This window comes from Thunnus albacares, chromosome 4, assembly GCF_914725855.1.
Source record: "Thunnus albacares chromosome 4, fThuAlb1.1, whole genome shotgun sequence".
In the NCBI taxonomy this organism is placed as follows: domain Eukaryota; kingdom Metazoa; phylum Chordata; class Actinopteri; order Scombriformes; family Scombridae; genus Thunnus; species Thunnus albacares.
In genome coordinates this window covers 8,837,330-8,856,205 of record NC_058109.1, presented here as the reverse complement: position 1 = coordinate 8,856,205, position 18,876 = coordinate 8,837,330, and the positions used below count along the sequence as shown (strand labels likewise).

Sequence of the window (18,876 nt, the reverse complement as noted above, 5' to 3'; positions counted from 1 at the left end):
ATACAACCATGATGAAGGTCATGTGATCTGAAATCTCAACACTTCGTGAACCGACCCGTCTGTAAACTTCACACGGACATTAGCAGAAGGTTACTGACCTCCTGAGAGCTCAGCTCAGGAGAGACTAAATGCCCCTTGTTGGGCATGTTTACCCAGCATTCCCTCTGTGAAGACCCACCCCTACTCTGCCTCTGATTGGCTCTGACCCTGATATTTTTATCCTAACCCTGATCATCTCTCTCCCGATGACTAAACCTAAACTGTATTGACGTCGTAATCGTGGAGAGAATTTGGGAGTTTTCCCATTCACTTCAACACAGTCAGAGTTTTATCACAACAGCATCTGTTGTGAGGACATTAGAGGAACTAAATCACGAAATGTGTTAGTGACGGGCTACACCGACATAAATCGTGGTTAAAATGATGACATCAACACTCTGTTCTGTCGTCTGATTGGTCTGAACGTGTCCGCGGCGGACAGATCAGATCGCTGGTTTACTGACCTCGTTGAAGATGGCCAAGTTCTCACACTGCAGGACTCTGGTTTTATGGGTGAAACCTGTAGGACAGACAGACAGATGAGGTTACCATAGCAACATTACTGACACTTCAGGCTCCATCAGCAGTTAACTGACTGTGAAATAAACCCAAACATGGGTTCAGTGTGACTACAAACACACTTTAAAAACATGGAGGAGGATTTAAACACAAGAAGAAGAGAGAGGGCTGAACATTTATAAGATATATCCCAAAGGAACAAAGAACTTAAAATGCATTTCAACTGTGTAATGTAGGGGCTAAATTTAGTTCCTGATGCCAAAAAAGTTCCTCCTACAGTGGTGGTACTTTCTGAACTATCAGGTGAAGAATTTATTTTCATTGATTGGTCAACACAGACTTCAGCTTTCTACAACAAGGCCTTTTCCACTACAAGAACATAACCCGTAATTGGTGGGACATGGCTTCCACTTTTGTTTATTCCCCTCACTTTGGGGCGAGTTCCTGAACTCATGGCTCAGGAGGTGACGCTAAATCCAAGATCCAGGTACTCACATGGGGGACTGCAACAGCCAGTGTGCAACATTGCAAATAATAACAATATAAAGGCGATTGTGTTCCTGATTCACAATACACCGATGTGTGTTTTGCTGCCATGTTCTACATTTGTCTGTGAAAACTGTAGATTGTGTTCACAGTGTAGGGGAGTATGTTACGTCTATTTACATTCTCTGTCATGTCATGTATGTATGTCAAGCTATTTTTTGCACTAAGCTAGGCTAATGAGGCAGCATGACCAAACACTACATCACTGTATGTATTTTGGTAAATGGCTGCATTACCAAGTAAAGCCCTTTTATCCAAAGCGATGTCAGCGAGCTACATCGCTGCTGATCTGATCATCAAGAGCAATTTAGGGACATGCAGACAGGAGGATCTGAGGATCAAATTGACAATCCTGTGATTAGTGGAGGAGCTGCTTCCCCTCCTGAGCCACAGCTGCCGCTTTTGAAGAAAAAATTGCCAGGAAATGATTGCGCTGCATCCCGCAGACTGTTCTCCACCAGATTATCCACCATCACCTCCCAGTCTGCTGTTTGAGGAGAGAATCCAGCAGCGGGATGCTTTTTTTTAACGCTATGAAGCAGAGACAGAGCAGGACCCAGCAGTGGAGAGCTGGTCAGCGGGGTTAATTCTGTCAACCTCCTAATGCAGGCAGGGCTCTTCTGTTCATTTAACATTTAAAAGTGATCACATGCAAATGTGAAAAAAAATCAATACTAGCATCAAATTTTCCATTGTTCTCTGTCCTACAACTGAACTGCTACTACCAACCAAACAGCACACAAAAACATTTATCCTGGTATCTGAAGCTGTGTCGCCTTTTCAATGATGTATATCTAAAATGTTCTGTTTTAAGGCAGAACCTAGAACCAAGACATCACAGGTTCTTTCAGGTTCCGGTTGTGGCTCGCTAAGTTCCCGTAGTGGGAAAGAGCTGAGCTTGTTTTCAGTGTCACAATAGGGAAGCACTGAGAATCAACAAGGGTTGGACATTTACTGTAATGTTTATTGACTTAAAACCAAAGTAGTTCAACAAGTCTATAATGGAAACATAAAATTGTATTTGCTAATAGTTTCATGGTCAGCTGACCGTCCACTGTGGAGACTGGTGTTCTCTCATTTTCCACCTCTTCACGTCTCCCTTTCATTCATTACATCCATTCGAACATCAGAGTCACAAGTAAACACAGGTGTTATTTGAGGTGTCATCAGTCTAATTTGTTCCTCAGATGTGGTGGAAACACAAACGGGGATGTGCCACAGAGACTTTTAATTCCTGAGATCAGTTCCTGGAATTTCTTAGTTCCTGGAACTAAGAAATCTGTGGACGCAGTTTAGCACAGACTGAGGGTTAAAATCTGTGACCAGTTTTGTCAAAACCAGTGTGAAGTGGTGCTGAAACGATTTTAGTCGATTAATTAGTTTCATGAACTTTAACTTGAGTATTTCCATTTTGTGGTACTTTACACTTCTAGTCCACTACATTTATCTGAGAGATTTTTTTTTCAAACACTACATATGATTATTTTATATATAAATAATACTATATATATATATAAAACACTCTGAAAGGGTCTGATTAAAGGAAATTTTGCCGATAATACTTCTGTACTTTTACTCAAGTATATGTTTGAATGCAGGACTTTTAGCATTTCTACAGCATGGTATTACTACTTTTACTTAGAGGTAAAGGATCTTACAAGTTGGAAGCACACTATTGTCTATAATATCATCATGTGCTGCAGCATTAACATTTCCCCTCATAGGTATGAGGGGCCAAAAATAAACCCATGAGAAACAGACCCAGACTGAAAGTACTCTAAAAGGTTCGTGCTTGTTACTGACCTCGGAAGCTGAGTTCGACCTTTCTGTCAGATCGTCCCGGCAGGTTGGAGATCCTCCTCAGATTCACACTGATGGACATGATGATCCTGATACCTGGAACCTGCCTCTTCACCTGTCCGTCCGTCTATACGGTGTCTCTCTGAAGTCGTCTCATCTGTTCTCTTCTGTCTTCGTCTTCTCTCTTCAGCAGTTGGAAACTAACTGCTGTGTGTGTTTTCTGTCCAACATGGTGATGGGAGGTACCTGTGTGTGTGTGTACATTACAGTAGAGGAGGGCTTCTGTAAGTGTGTGTGTGTGTGTGTGTGTGTGTGTGCATGTCTGTTAGGGCAGGTCCTGTCTAATGTTTGAGAAAGCAAATAGAGTTGCTCAACTAGTTCCCTCCTTAGACTACACTTCGGAGGACATTACATTGACTTACATTAATTTCCTGGAGACTTAACTTAACCTTAAACTAAATCTTCACCCTAAAATTTGATTATTTATATTATGGGGGCTTGCTTTTTGTATCCAAAAAGGAGGTGAGTCCCCAAAATGTGACTGCATAAATATAAAGCTGCTCAGTGGGATCAGTAGTAGAAATATCAATACTACAGTTAAAACCTGAATTTAAGCAAATAATAACAGAAAATAAAATAAAAGTACTGAAAGTCTAAGTTCATCTTTATGTTATCTGGTCAGGTGTTGTACTCATTGACGACTGTTTCCCCGGCTGGAAAAGAAAAAACCTCGAGCCAATCAGAGCTTTATAGGCGGGATTCATAATGTTGACGTCATCTTCATGTGACAGAGCCAAAAAAAAATGTCTTCAAGTGTGGATGAGATGGACACAGCTGCACAGGCTGCTGTTTGTTGATTCACAGAAATATACTGTAAAGAGCTCGGCAGCTGTCATAGAATAATAAAACATGCTGTTAAATTAATAATTTGTGCACACGAATGAACAGAACAAGACGTTAATGAACAATATTTAGTGGATATGATACTTGATTTTTGATGGTGACACAAATATAGATATTAATAGTTTTAAACAATCTGATTATGATATATTTGCTGATATATTATTTTTATATCTCAATAACTCAAATTTTTTCCTTTGCTGATTCTGGCTGCCCACATTGGCCCAGAGCTGGTTCATGTGCTGATAACTGGAACTGATTCTCAGCTCGAATCAAGTCCAAACACCAAAACTCAGTAAAACTCAGTTATATCACTGTGAGAGTGAGCCAGAACACAACTGAGTGTGCCAAAGCTCAGCAGCAATCAGGCCATCTCTACTGGAAACCCGGGACTGTAGTTCAACATAGTACTTCAGCACATATTAGACACATCTTTAAAGAATTATTCCAGTTTATTAGAATAATTTTGGTAGTTATGGACAAAAGTGTGTATCACTGTATATTGGTGAGTACAGTAATAATAACACTGTACTCACCAATATAGATTATACTTGAATAAGATACAAAATCATGGTAAAAAACAATTGTATAAAGAATAATACAACAGTCCGGCAGTGCACAGAGAGTTGTACCGTGAACAAGTTTGTCTGAAGTTAACAATCAGTGGTAGTTTTGTATTTTTGTGTTGGCTGATGATTGAAACTATGAAAAGTGTTGGAATAAAGCAGCAGCAGCAGCTCTCTGCACTGAAACACAGTAAAGAAACTTATTTTGTTTCCCAATGTTGTTTTTTTTTATTGAATTCTAAGGCAGTGTTCATACAGACATGATGTTACTGGTTATACTGGTTAGTTACACTGGTTAGTTGATAGTGGTTGATTGAGTGAGCAGTGGAGATGGTGGTCACATGATGCTGTGGATCAACCAGTTTCACAATCATTTACAAGTTGAGTAAAGAACAACAGGTGTGAAAGAGGTTTAACCAGAGCAGATATGGAGCAAAGCACTATGGGAGGTGTAGTTCTTTATCAAGATAAGAATCAAGAATCTTTTCTTTTTCTTATTTTCAAACAGCAGATTTTCATCCCTGATGGTTCAAGTGACAGCAGCTTTTAGAAATTTGGCCAAAGTCTCTCCCATACTCGATGACATCACAGCACCATGTGACCAGGGTTAAACTGACGTACATGATTTCCAGCATGATTACATTCACTTAACTTCATTAATTGTCTGTTTAAAATGACAAATGGGAAGATTTTTGGCTGAAATCTTAAAAATTGAAGTGTCTTTTAAACACTTTAAACCACATATGTGAAAACAAATTCCCTTCAACTAAAACACAGATATAAAACAAGTTTTCAGCAACTAAGAAGAAAACAAAGAAGATGGCGGAGACCACCAACAGAATCTGCTGCAGTTTGGCATCAACAACAACAACAACAACAAAAACAACAAATACAAAAAAAACCTGAACTCATGGTGCACTTAATTAGCTTTTTCTGGTGCTTTCAAGAGCAAGTCATGGTCTTCATCAGTGGATGGATCTGCTTTTTCTTTCTAAACGGTCAGATTTCTGTATTTCTGAACAAACTTCAGAAAGTAGTTTTTAAGGTTTTAGGAAACAAATTGATAGACAAAATGTTTTCTGACAGTTTAAAATAGGGAAACTGAAAGTGTTAATTGTTATAGATGTTTTCTGAAAAGACCTGCGACACAGCAGACCTGTGTAGTGTTGGGAGTCATGATATGATGACTAACAGAACAGGAAAGCAAAGAAAACATGTTTATTTTTCAGACTTTTCTCTAATCTTGTTTTTTCACCCGGTCAATTATGGTATAACTTTACCTCTCTGAGCCTCTAAAATGTATAAAAAAATACATTTTTTGGTTGAAATGGTCACAACTGTTGATATGTATGTTGAGATGTTAATATGTGTGACCAGTTCAACAAGAATTAATTGTTCTCCAGTAGATATGGTTTTGTTTAGGAGGCTAAAAGCCTAAAATGTTGAGAAACACTGAAGTAAACAGATGAATCCAGACTCAACAAACAAACATCTTTAGAAACTTTCTGGGGAACTCATTTGAATGTTTTGTCAATACTTCTCAGAAAACTCTGGATAGACGAGGAGTCAGAAGGTGCTTTTTCATTTCATCTCAAACTGTTCACACTTTATTTCCTGTGACTCCAGTCATCCCTCGTTGGCGACTGTAACAGGTGACAAAGTGATGTTTTCGATTGTTTTCTTACAGAGAAAACTGGAACAAGTTTGACTGAAAAACAACAAATCACACAGTCTTGAAGCAGCAGACACTGTTGGTACCAAAGAGGCAGACTGCTGGAAACATAAAACACTGCTTCAACTAAAAATACAAAACTGGTACGTTTGACAAAAATAATAATCCAAACTAGCTTCTTCCAGAGCTTTCAACCACATCTCACAGTCTTCCAGCAGATGGTGTGTTCAGGTGTTGTTTGGTCAGTTTCTGGTGTTCATTCAGTCTCTTCGGTCAGCTGTCACGTGTGATGTCATGATGATGTCATACACCACTACAGTACAGCAGGGAGATGAAGGTGTTGAAAGGTTAATGGGTGAAGACACCTGAGACGGCTCCATTCGCTGATGAAGACTGTGAGATATGCTTGGACTGCATTTATAGATCTTTTTTTTTTTTTTTTTTAAATTTGCAGCACTTTACAATTGTGGCTGTAAACTACAAAAAGGTTATTATAGAAATTATCTTGTTATACAGGCTGTTCCCAAATATGCAGAATGTATTTCTTTGCTAAAGTTAAAACTAACCTCAGCGCTACAAACAATATGCAATACAGATGTTTGACTTTAAAAAAAATGGACCCTGAAAAAAAAAAAGCCCAAAATGAACTCTTTGACCTCTAACAATTTTACTCATTTATGTCATTTCTGTCAACATCCACAGCAAAAGTGATGATTGTAAGTGCTTAAAATGAGATTGAAAATTATTTTCAAGTGCTTTTAATTTAAGGTGCAGATGAATCTTTGGCGATAACTCTTTAATCAGCAATGATTATTTTGACATATTTTGACACAGTTTACTATTGATTGTTTGTGTGTGTGTGTGTGTTTTCAGGTAATTTCAGTATCCCAGTTAAGAGAGAGAAGGCCGTGTCAGTCAGGAGACAGTCTTTGGTACGTACACAGAGCAGACATTCAGACAGACTCTCAGTGTGAAGTTGCTTGGCAATGCGGGACGCCGCGTTCAGGTCATTTGGGAGGGAGGGAGGGTTACCATGGTTACGACTAAGTGCTTACATCACTGGTCAGCTCAAGACTGCAACTGCCAGCGCTCTTAACTGCGAGTCTAAAAGTGTGTTCAGGAATAGATATTCACCTGCTGGACTGTCGATGTACCAACCTGAGCTGTCTAGTATCTAGCTAACAACACACACACACTGACTGTGTGTATTTATGTAGCAGCAGTCACTGAGAACTCTGCTTCTTTCTGTTATTTCCCTCCAGTAGCTCCTTTTTTTCTCTCATTTCTGTATGCTAATGAAGTAGATTCTGGTAAAAGGACATTTTTTTTAGCTCAAATTTGAATATTTCCTACTTGTGTGGATGAATCTTTGACTCAGTTTGTGCAGCTCAAGAGTGAAAAAAGTCTAACTTGGATGCTGACAGGATTAACGGTAACTTCCACATGACCTGAACGCAGCATCATTACTGTGCTGCTGAAACGAAAATGTTGGCTCCCAACAAAGAGTGTTTCTGCCAGATGGACAGTGCGATCAGTCAGTAAATCTGTTCCCTAAAGCCCAAATTAAACTTTCTGCATTCTCACGGCGGTGACGTAAACGTTGTCATCTGTATATCATATATTTGATTGAGAAACTTATGAACTTCTGTGTGTTATTTGCGTACGCAGTCAGCATCCATTTTTGGACTTTATCTGACCAATGAACGGAGACGAGTTCAGACACCATATTACAGATTAAGAGATTAAGTCAGTTCAGATCTGCGCTGTCTCGGGTCAACTGACCTGCATGGCCAAACATTCAGAGCCTGTAACTACAGCCATGCAGCTCTTTGATACAGGATGAAAACTTAACTGATGCCTCCAACGTCACGTATGAAACATTAATGTCGCAGGTCGTCAGTTTTGGTATTTTAAAAAGGTCAAACAGGGGTCCTCCCTATTTTAGGAAATTCAGGTTGAACCCAACGTGATGGTAGAAATGAGTTCTGAGCTGGGAGCCAAAATGGCCGCATCAACAAACCACTGAGAGTCATGACAGAAGAGTCTGGAAGCAGCGTGTTGAGGTCACACAGGCTACACTAACAACTACAGTAAGGCTATAGTAAAGTGTATAATAAGGCTATAGTAGTAAAACTATGATAATATTCATAATATATTTTTCCAGCATTTTAGTGAAAAGCAAAGTGCAATATATTGACACCTGATCAATCAAGCAGATTCAAGCCACACACACTCATACAGAGCTGGTCCAGGGGTGCACAATGTCACCATGGTAACATGGAAACCATCGGTTTACTGTCAATGTGTAGATGCTGCTGTGATAGTAATGTGTTGAAGTGAATGAGAAAACCCCAAACTTCTGTCTACAAATACAAAGTCAAACAGTTTCTACACAAGTTCAGCTCTCAGGAGGTCAGTGACCTTCTGTTACTATGGTAATGATAATGGGAGTGTGTGTGTGTGTAGCTCTGTGACTGTTAAACACATGTTAGTAAACACATGTGATTTGCATAGAAAGTGTGGAAACAGCAGGAGGAATCAAATATATATATGAACACATTAGTAAACATGATCTGCATAGTTAGTGTGAAAGCAGCAGGAGGATTCAATAATTCATACTACATTATTGTAATACCACTTACTGAAGAGGAAAATTAGAGAAAACAAAGTGATTATGACACTGGTTTAAAAAAAGAATTGGGGAGGATTGCTCCTGGAATTCTGATTGGCTGACAGCTGATTGCTGCGTTGTGATTGGCTGAAATTCCAGCGACATATCAGGTTGGTCGTTGAAGAGTGGTCGATTTTGTGGGTAGGGCCAGAGCTGAGGGGTGCGGTCTGATCCTGGAATGAGAGGAACGTGGGTGGGGTCTAGGATTTGGGAGCAGCTTGTGGTTTGGGTGGTTCAAGGCCTCTCATTTTGAAATAAGAGACCAGCTGATTGGGAACCTCGGCCAGGACAGACTGAGCCAGAGATGACATGGGAGCCTGAAAAGAGAGAGAGAGAGAGAGAGAGACAGATGAGATGTTAGTGAGAAAGTTGTCAGCTGCTGTGTCTCATCTGCAGTGTTTAAGCACCAGATCTAACCAGACCTCTACTCTCACAGAACATGAGCGCACACAGCAAACAGGCAATCAATAGGTGGCACATACAAATCCATAAATCACAGATAATTTGACATGGTTCACACAAACAGGCATCATGGTGAGAAAGTCTGTCAGACAGCTTAAGAAATTCAGATCTTTCTGGTGGGTCCCCTCTATTTCTACTCTGGTGCTGTGGAAAGCATCCTAAGGCCCCGCTCAGACCAATATTAGCCCTGCATGAAAAACTTTGGCCACAACACAACATCATCCACCACATGCAAGCACACATTCCTGGTAGATTACTCGCCACATTTCTACTGTTTACCTCACAGTCATCACCATGAAAGATCAAACAGTTGCTACCAAGACAACTTTCCAGAGTTGTAAAATCCTGTCTGTGAGCATTTAAACACATAAATCTGTTGCTCCAACTGGACTATTTCATATTTTATTGTCTCATTAGTACCTTCAACAACATTCACCCACCAACACAACCCTCCCCCCCCCCCACAATGTTTTAACACTGGTCTGTTTTCTGTGTGAATCTCAGCTAACGGAGGGATCACAGACTGGTCTGAGAGCTGCAGTGCTCAGGGTTGTACAGCCTTATAGAGAGTGGTGTACCATTGGATCTACACTCTCCACTCTGCAGGACTTACACAGAGCCAGTAGGATTATGAAGGATCCTCATTACGCCAGCAATAAACTATTCCAGGTTCTGCACTCTGGTAAACGCCTCTGTAACCGCAGAGAGACTCAGAAAAAGCTTCTCTGTGCCCAGTCTGGCACACTGTCCTCTGTGAAAGCTCTGCATTGCCCTGCACACTGCATTTCCAAATGTCTTAGTACAGTTTGACTTTCAACTGTGAACATTTTACATTTTTATTTACTGAAAAACTGCACAGCTGTTGTAAACACACACACACACACACACACACACACACACACACACACACACACAGACAGAGCCTTACATCTTTGAACTGTCTGAACGGGACAAACTGGACGATGTCTCTGGTGATGGCCTCCCCTGTCGTCGACCTCAGCACGCCGTCGTCTCCATCCAGAAGCTCCATGGCTTTAAAGTCCGCTGGCCCCACACCCACGATGATGATTGACAGCGGCATCCGCGATGCCCGAACGATGGCGTCTCGGGTCTGGTCGAAGTCAGTGATCTCACCGTCCGTGAGGATGAGGAGGACGTAGTATTGCTGCAGAGAGAGAAAGACTTATATTAAAGTCTGAGTGTGTTTTTTTGGTTATTCTTTTTGCGTGTGTTTTTGTGTGTGTCCTCACAGAGGCGCTGTTGGTCTGTGCAGCGGTGGCGGCGATGGAAGCGACATGATTGATGATGGGAGAGAAGTTTGTGGGTCCTGAGAGTCTGATCTGAGGCAAAACCATCCTGTAGGCTTCAACTATCCCCTGAATACCTGAGAGAGACAGAGTGTAACACCGATGAAAATACTTTACAACTGCTGTCAATCCAGGCAAATGTGATATCAGATCAGAGTTGAATGTTGGAAATTTCAATCTCAGTATTACCCTGAAATTCTCACAAAAATCTTCAGTTCACATACTGAAGACTTCTGTATCTACTGAAACAAAAATGCATTCTTCCAAACCTCATTATCACTACAACACAACTCTCATAAATATAATCCGATTTAAATTTCTGTTATTACGGTAATTTAACTGGATTCATTTTCAGCTGCAGTCATTTCTTCTGTTTCCTCCTCTGGCTAATATGGCACCTAACATTTTTTAGAACAAGTGCTAACACATCAGAGTGCAACATCTGGAAATAAAAACTGCAGGAGGTTCAGCAGGTGGCTTGTTGAAAGAGGCAGACCTCCGTTATCAAAATGATAGGAGCACTGAGAGAAGAAGATCACCTGAATGTTACAACTAAACGTCAAACAATAAAGCTCCTTGTTGCTCAAATCACAGAAACAACACGTCAAAATGGTTTAAGTGTCTTTTTGGTGACACAAACATTAACCTGAAGCAGATACAAAGTGGGAAATGACATTCTGCATAATCTAATGAACACCACATAATCAAATATTAAATTGAAAACATCAGAAAATTTGAATAAACAACATTTTAATTGATTAATTACCCGCAGTACTGTGTTTAAAAATCAACCTTCATTTATAGCGAGAAGGAAAAGAGAGTGATATATTCCTGAGAAGGAATCATTTTACAGTCACAGGAAATCTTTAAACCACTGAGTGTCCGGGTTGGAACCCACCAAGGGACCGCCAGATAAATCTGAGACCTCACTAGATATTCAACTGGAAGGGAAAGAAGTGTGTGTGTGTGTGTGTGTGTGTGTGTGTGTGTGTGTGTGTGTGTGTGTGTACCTTGGCAGTGGGGGTTAGTGGGGTTGAAGTTGAGGGCGAACTCGTGGTGTGCAGCCTGTAGGATCAACAACACAACAGTTCAGTAAACCTGACTAAAGAATAAAGTTAATAATAATAAAGCTGTGTTGTGATTGGTTGGTTTAGAGAGCTGACCTGGTAGTCTGGAGGCAGTTTGGCTCCAAAACCGAAAGCTGGGAAGAACTTATCACTGAAACAAGAAACATAAAATAATCACAGGGTTAGAGTCTGGGAAGTTGTTTTAGGTAGGGGGTCTGGTGTGAGGTTTTGCAAGTGTAGTTTTTCAGGTGTAGGTTGTGTGTGTGTGTGTGTGTGTGTGTGTACTAACGAGTCGTAGTCCTGGATGACCTGACCCACAGACCACAGAGCAGACAGGTACTGGTTCAGCCCATCTGCACTCATGTAGTGGAGAGAGTTGGGTGAGCGAGGATCACCGTTCGAGCCGGTGAAGTCAATCCCCACCTGAGGAGTTTATACAAGATTCATTCATGCATTCATTAATCCCCACCTACAAACACTCATTCATTATTCAAATATATCATTTAAATGTTAATTTACAGTTTATACATTGTGTTTTTGATGAATAAATTAATTAACAAGTTATGATTAATAACTGAAATCAATCATTCCTTTATCTCAAGAACACAATATTTTGCAGTCTCTGTAAATATTTGAATCCTGTATATTTGAATGTGATTGGTGAATTAATATAAAGCATTTAAAATGTGTGTGTGTGTATTCGTTGATGTTGACGTACTGTGAAGTTGATTTGGCAGCCGCCCATCACATAGTCCAGGAAGCTGTACTGAGTCACCAGCTGCAACACACACAAACACAGTGACACAGCGTAAATGAAACAATCACTTGTGTGTTTATGTGTATATTATTATTATACACAATCAATGAAGTTACATATATAAGTCAGTAGAAAATAGACTTTGTGTGTATAAATACGCTTCAGGTTGAAGTTACACACAACAGTGCAAGCTCATCTGTTCTGTCATATGCATGTGAACAACTAGAAAATGTGGTTGAAACATGTCTGATGTGTTCACTTCCAATGACAGCTTACTGACGTAGTTGCAGAACACATGGGAGGAGTAAAGATTACGTATGCCTCTTGCACACACAGATGCATCTACAACATCTGACTAAAATGTGTCTCAAAATGTATATTTCTGCTTTGTGAAGTCTAATTTCCGAAGCCAGCCATTCTGATCGCACAAATCTTTCTGGTGTCTTTCTTTTAGATCTGTATTATGACTCTACTCTGTCATTTTTCTGCCCTGAGCAGTGCCTGCAGGCTGCACAGCTTCCTGCAAATCTGTTCAAAGCTTCCAGCAGGCTCCATCAATCACACAGCTTGGTTCAGGTTACAGATGGTAAAAGTTGGAGTTTGGCTCAAAGGAGGAGAGATCTGTTCACATCCTGACAACAAGTGCTACTTGACAGCTTTAAAGATTATGAAGCAGCAACCACCGGCAGGGAACTCTGGGTAATGTAGTCTCTTACCTTGCAGTTCTTCACACAGACGACTCCAGAGTTCTTGTAGCCCTTCTTCTTCTTCTGTTTCTCGGGGTGGACGCAGTCAAACTCCACCTGGAGGACGAGAGATCCTACAGTTTAATGACCTCTGACCAGCCAATAGAAAGACGTCAAACGTTTTATTATCAATGAGCTCACCGCTGAACTAGCAGCTTTCTGCAGCTCAGAGACTTTAGTGGTGAAAGAACCGATCAGATCATGAGATCCATCGCTGTCATGATCAGAACAATCCACCTGCAGGAGGAGAAGACTTAATGTGAGTGTTGGAGCTTTGGTTGATTGTTATGACTGAAGGTAAATTCTGATTGGTTGTTTTGAACAGAGGTAAAATCAGATTGGTGGAACCTTAATAGTTTTGTCGAGGTCGCTGCTGCAGAACGTCTGCAGAGGAACAGTGAACTTCTTCCAGGAGGGACTCAGATTGTTCTTCACCACCTACACAGACACACACACACACACACCTTCATCACAATGACATCATCCTGTGCGTGAGCTGCACTGATTGGTGCACAGAAGTATGTGACATAATCTTTTCCCAGCTGAGCCCCTCTCACTTTAAAAAGATACAAAACAAAACACAAAATCTCTTCGGTGAAATGGCTAAAACGACTCTAACTTTAACAGAAAATGATGTATTTATGCAGGAACCCATCAATCAGAGAAATAAGATGAGAGGTTTTAAGGTATTTCATTTAGAATTAGGTTTAAATTGAGGTTTGAAGTATGATTGTGTGTGTGTACCTCTGTTCTGTGGACCAGCTGCCACTTTCCGTCGTCTCCTTGTTTAAAGAACTCCAGGAAGGGATCAGACTTTCCAAACATATCCTTAACAAACAAAAGACAACAAGCTCAACTCATTTAGTGCATTTATATCTATTTGTTACCGGGTTACAGTCGGCTTTCAAACACAAGAAACCTGGTTTCAGTAACTGGGATAGAGTTTAGAGAAGTCAGATTTTCCAGCTAAAGTTCTCCCAGAGAAAGAATAAAAAAGGCAGGAAGCAGCATCTTCTATTAATAATATAGGTAAAATAAGAAAGAGATGCTTCCAAAATAAGGTTATGGGTGTGAAGGGGAGAAATTTGATTAGTTACACAGACTAACAGTCATCAGGTTACTACAAAGGAAGTGACTATGTTCTCTGATTATCTGCGTAATGTGATTTCTTTGAGAACTTGGTGCATATAAACGTGCTGATTCTTTGAATACATAGAGGAGAAAAAAGAAGGAAAGAGGAGAAAAGAGAAGGATGGCCAGCAGACAATCGCACCAGCTGTTCATAAGTTCAGAAAAATTGTGAACCTGCCCTTTAAGTGGCTGAGACATTCCTGAAAGTTTTAATGATGCAATGGTGATGTTGTAAATCACTACTTTCAAACTATTCAGTGGTTGCAGAGGAACTATGGAAGAACTCTACACAGAAACTTAGTGATGGATTTATGAAGAGCTGGTGCAACACAGTCCTGAGGAGGTGGAGGTGGAAAAGAGGAAGATAAAGAGCAGGATGAGAAGGAAGACAATAAAGTAGGAAGAAGAGTTACCTTCTTGTCGAGCTTTTTAGCCTCCATCTCCAGCTCAATGGCTCTGTTGTCCTTCATCTCTTCTGCTGAGACCTACACACACACACACACACACACACACACACACACAGTCTTTACTTGATAGTCACAATAATAAGAATATTGTATCCATGCACACAATTACAACATCTAAAACATATAACACACCCACACACACACACATAGAGTACATACAGTGATGGTTCCTTTCCCGGCGGGTTTGCCTTTCTTCAGCTGCAGAGGTCTGGTCATAGTTTTACTGGAAACGATCTGAAACACACACAGAGGAGGTCAGTCTTCAGCTGTATCCTCTACAAAAGACTCCAATCCTGCATCAGTACTGTAGTGACAGCAGAGGAACCTCAGTGATGGTTGTGTTTGAGGTCAGCTCCTCTGAACTGCTGATCTGTTAAAGCCTAATCACTTCATCAGCTGACAAATATATCAGTATCTGTAAACATGCTGGCAAAATATGAAATAATTCAAAGACAGTATTGTAACTACATATTTTGTCCAGAAGAGGGAGCTGTAGACATTATAATCCTCAATGAACCTGAGAAACATTTCTGCTCTGTGAGTAAGAACTCTGTCACTAACCAGTTTTGAGGGATCTCTGCCAAAAATGTTCATTATGAGTTTAAAACTGTTAATAAATCACTGTTATGGTATTTCAGTTTGGACAGATTGACACTGTCATCCACAGAGAAACTCCAAGTAAAATGGTTAAAAATCTTTGGTCAATTCTGATTGTAGCCAGCAGATGGTGCACTAACTAACAGTATACAAATGTTTAACAACACAAGAAAGTATTACTACAGATACTGTGAGGTGTTTACTTGTCTGTTTCCATTAAACCAGATTCAGTGAAAAAAAATGCTGATTTGCAGTGAGTCTTGTAAGAGTTTTTGAATTAAATCTGGTCTGATTTTGTGTGTACCTGTCCCAGCGTTAGCTCCACCCCTCCCAGGTAGTCATCATCGCCGAGGTCGACGCTGGAGTTGTCGATGTCGTAGATCCCCAACTTCAGATTTTGAACCGACTCAAAGTGATAATCCAGTCTGAGACGCTGACTGAAGGACGGACTGGAGGAGTTCTTAATACGCTCAGTACGACCCAGCTGACAGAGAGACGAACAGAGAAGAGAAGAGTTTTTTTTTTATCCAACACAAAACCTAAAATAAAATAAAATGTATCCTGTAGTGTGATTGCAATGTTACCTCAGTCCAGTTGTCTCCTCCTGTGTTTAGCAGCAGCACGCACAGAGGATCCGACTTTGATCCGACATCTTTATCCAGCAGGTTGGAACAGGAGACGCTCAGCTCCACTTTAGAGACACAGTCCGCCATCTGAGGAGGAGCAGAGAGAGACCTTCAGATCAGGATTCAATACAGAACATAACAAGTTTTTATTGAATAACTTCAGTGTCACAACAAAATGTACAGTTGGTCACATTAAAACTTTCTGACATCTGCCAATGAAAAACAAACACTGGTTAGAAAACTGCTCAAGAAGCAGGAACCTATTTCAGTACAGAAACTTGAAAGACAACGCCGGTCACTGCTTCTGTTTTATCTCCTCTGTTCTCTGAATTAAAACCAACACAAAACACCATTTACAAACACATCTATAACAGAGGAGTCCTGATGGAGGACTCATGACGGAGTTAGAGACAAACATGTGGATCAGAGGACATTCGAGTGATTAGAGGAACTGAACATAGAAAAAACTCAGGACCCACAACACACAGCAAACCACAAAATAATAAAGTGGTTAATGAACTGGACACCATTAACTGTTTGATACATAAAATGTCAGAAAATAGTCCAGCGGTCCAAGAAGTCCAAAAAGATGTTCAGTTTATGGAAAATGACGAAAAACCAGCAAATATTCACATTAGAGAATCTAGAACCACTGAAGTTTTAGCATTTTTGCTTTAAAAATAACAATCATTATCAAAATAGTTGCAACAACTTATCAACTAATAATTCATTTCTGCTCTACATCATGTTTGGACCACAAACTGGAAAAATCTTCATCACTTCAACCTGAAAATAAATTAAATGAACTCAGATATCTCCAGCAGCAGCAGCAGCTTTCTGCTGTGTCTCGTTCTAACCCATCCAGACCCAGAGCTGACCTGCAAACCCTGTACAGACTCAAACCCTCTTCTGCTGGGTCAGAGATCACTCTCAACACCACATTTTATATGATTCTTCAAACATCTGCTTGCACTAAAACAATTCATGTCAGCCTCTTAACTTCTGCACCACAGTAATAAAAGTCATTTGTGAGGAGAAAATATGATTTACTCTGACGATAAGTTACAGAGTTCTGCTGACACCTAAATTATGGTACGTCAAAAGCTCTCTGTGACAGTCTGTAGAGATAAACCTGTATGACTTTGCAAATTTATCTTTCCAACATGCAAAGGAGGCTGTTGAACCTCCAACAGACACTGAATGAACTGACTGAACGTCAAAGAATTTTCTTCAACAGCAGCTATGAACTGCAGCTGGGCTCTCTGCATGTTACGTTAATAGACTCTCCTATGAGGATGTGGTGGGTCACTGGTCTCATGTCTAAATGAAAAACAAGTTCAACTGGAACAAAATCTGTCACAGCCTGAAGTGATGGAAAATAATGAGATTTATTTTTATTTTTTTGTAATCGATTAATCATTTTGAATCACTTTATAAGAAAAAAAAAGTCCAAATGACCTGACTCCGGCTTCTTAAATGTGAATGACTGAACGAGACATTTCAGGAAGTCACCTTGGGCCGTTAGTTGCAGCCCTAGCACACAACAAAGTTCCTCTACCAAACAACCAGTGGTTGAAAGTAACTAGGTACATTAACTCAAGTACTATACTTAAAAGTACAATACTGATGTGCCTGAACTTTACTACTAAATTACCATTTTAATGCTACTTAACTTTTTACTTTAACCTCCTACATTTCAGACTGATACTGTACTCTACAATGCTTTGTCATGAAAATGCTCGTCACATATAAACGCATCAGTATTAATAATTGTAATTAAATAATTGTATAATAAATAATGATTTAACACTGACAGAGCCCATTTAACCTCAATAATGACAACTTCTACTTTTACACTTAATGTACATTTTGCTGAGAAATAAATGTTGTCTTTTATTCATCACAATTAAAACTATGAATGTTGGACTTGTAAGATAGTATTTTTAAATTGTGATACTGCTTCTTTTATTTGAGTAAAAAAGATCTGAATATTTCTCCCACTACTGCTGAGAACATAGTAGGGGAAAAATTATTTCTGTTGATAAATACATACATCAGTCTTTTTTATATTCATGTAGCCATGATACTAAAAGTTTTTTTAAAAAACATTTGCACTTTAACAATGCAGATCACCTTGACTTTTCACGTTATAACACCTACCTGTGCATCAAGAGCACTTTGTGATTCATTAGATGCCAGTCATGCCATTGTTTTTACTCATCTGGAAATTATTTTCTCAACTGACTGACTAATCATTTGATCTATAAAATGTAAAAAAAAAAAAAAAAAAAAGTTCCCCAGCATCCAAGGTGACATCAACAAATAGTCTTGTCAAATGCCCAAAATCCAAAGATATTCATTTTACAATGATATAAAAAAGAGACAAAAGCATCAAATCCTCACAACTGGGAAACTGCAACCTGAGAGTGAGTGTTTATTGATCAATGACTCAAACAATTAATCGATCACCACACCCACAACACAACCATCGGTGAATGCACCAGACAGATTTAAATTCTGGCCACATTAAAAGCTTTCAGGTTACTTTACCTCACCTGAACCTTTTCTGAACTGGCAACACTGTTGTACCTGTGACTGTTTTCCTCTCAGACTGTGAATGAACTGAGCCAGTGGCACCTCATGTAAACACCAGTGTGATAACGTAAAAAAACAAGTTAAACTGAAGTTGTTAAACCAGTCTGCCAGTCAAACCAGGATGATTTACCGAACACACATACACATCCTCTCTCTCTCTCTCTCTCTCTCTCTCTCTCTCTCTCTCTCAAATTCACCAGCCATTCAACAGTAAATAATCAATAATTAATTAATTTCACACCCTGACACACACACACACACACACACACACACACACGGAGCATTGTGTCGACACAGACAGTGTAAATCACCTTATCGGGGCCGTTATGCTTTATCTCCTTTAAAACCACAGAAAGCGACCGACAGCCAACTACCTACAGAGAGTCTGCAACAGGGAACGACACCTTT

General features: G+C 39.9%; 1 protein-coding gene across 3 annotated transcripts in view; it reads right to left on the bottom strand.

Annotated features, from left to right (window-relative positions):
- Nucleotides 1-4,573: 4,573 nt before the first annotated feature.
- cpne1 (copine I) overlaps nt 4,574-18,876 on the bottom strand; it is a 30,220-nt gene continuing 15,917 nt past the window's right edge. For 2 of the 3 annotated variants that reach the window (XM_044350233.1, XM_044350234.1), the window contains exons 2-16: nt 15,832-15,960; nt 15,552-15,731; nt 14,810-14,884; nt 14,597-14,668; nt 13,797-13,880; nt 13,401-13,490; nt 13,194-13,289; nt 13,023-13,109; nt 12,268-12,327; nt 11,839-11,972; nt 11,646-11,700; nt 11,493-11,547; nt 10,426-10,559; nt 10,104-10,340; nt 4,574-9,030 (exon numbers count right to left, since the gene is read on the bottom strand). In XM_044350233.1, coding sequence (XP_044206168.1) covers nt 8,914-9,030; nt 10,104-10,340; nt 10,426-10,559; nt 11,493-11,547; nt 11,646-11,700; nt 11,839-11,972; nt 12,268-12,327; nt 13,023-13,109; nt 13,194-13,289; nt 13,401-13,490; nt 13,797-13,880; nt 14,597-14,668; nt 14,810-14,884; nt 15,552-15,731; nt 15,832-15,960 — 1,605 coding nt within the window. In that variant the 3' untranslated portion in view covers nt 4,574-8,913. Of the gene's footprint in view, nt 9,031-10,103; nt 10,341-10,425; nt 10,560-11,492; nt 11,548-11,645; nt 11,701-11,838; nt 11,973-12,267; nt 12,328-13,022; nt 13,110-13,193; nt 13,290-13,400; nt 13,491-13,796; nt 13,881-14,596; nt 14,669-14,809; nt 14,885-15,551; nt 15,732-15,831; nt 15,961-18,779; nt 18,854-18,876 lie in introns of all 3 variants that reach the window. The other variant, XM_044350235.1, reaches the window with a different exon arrangement.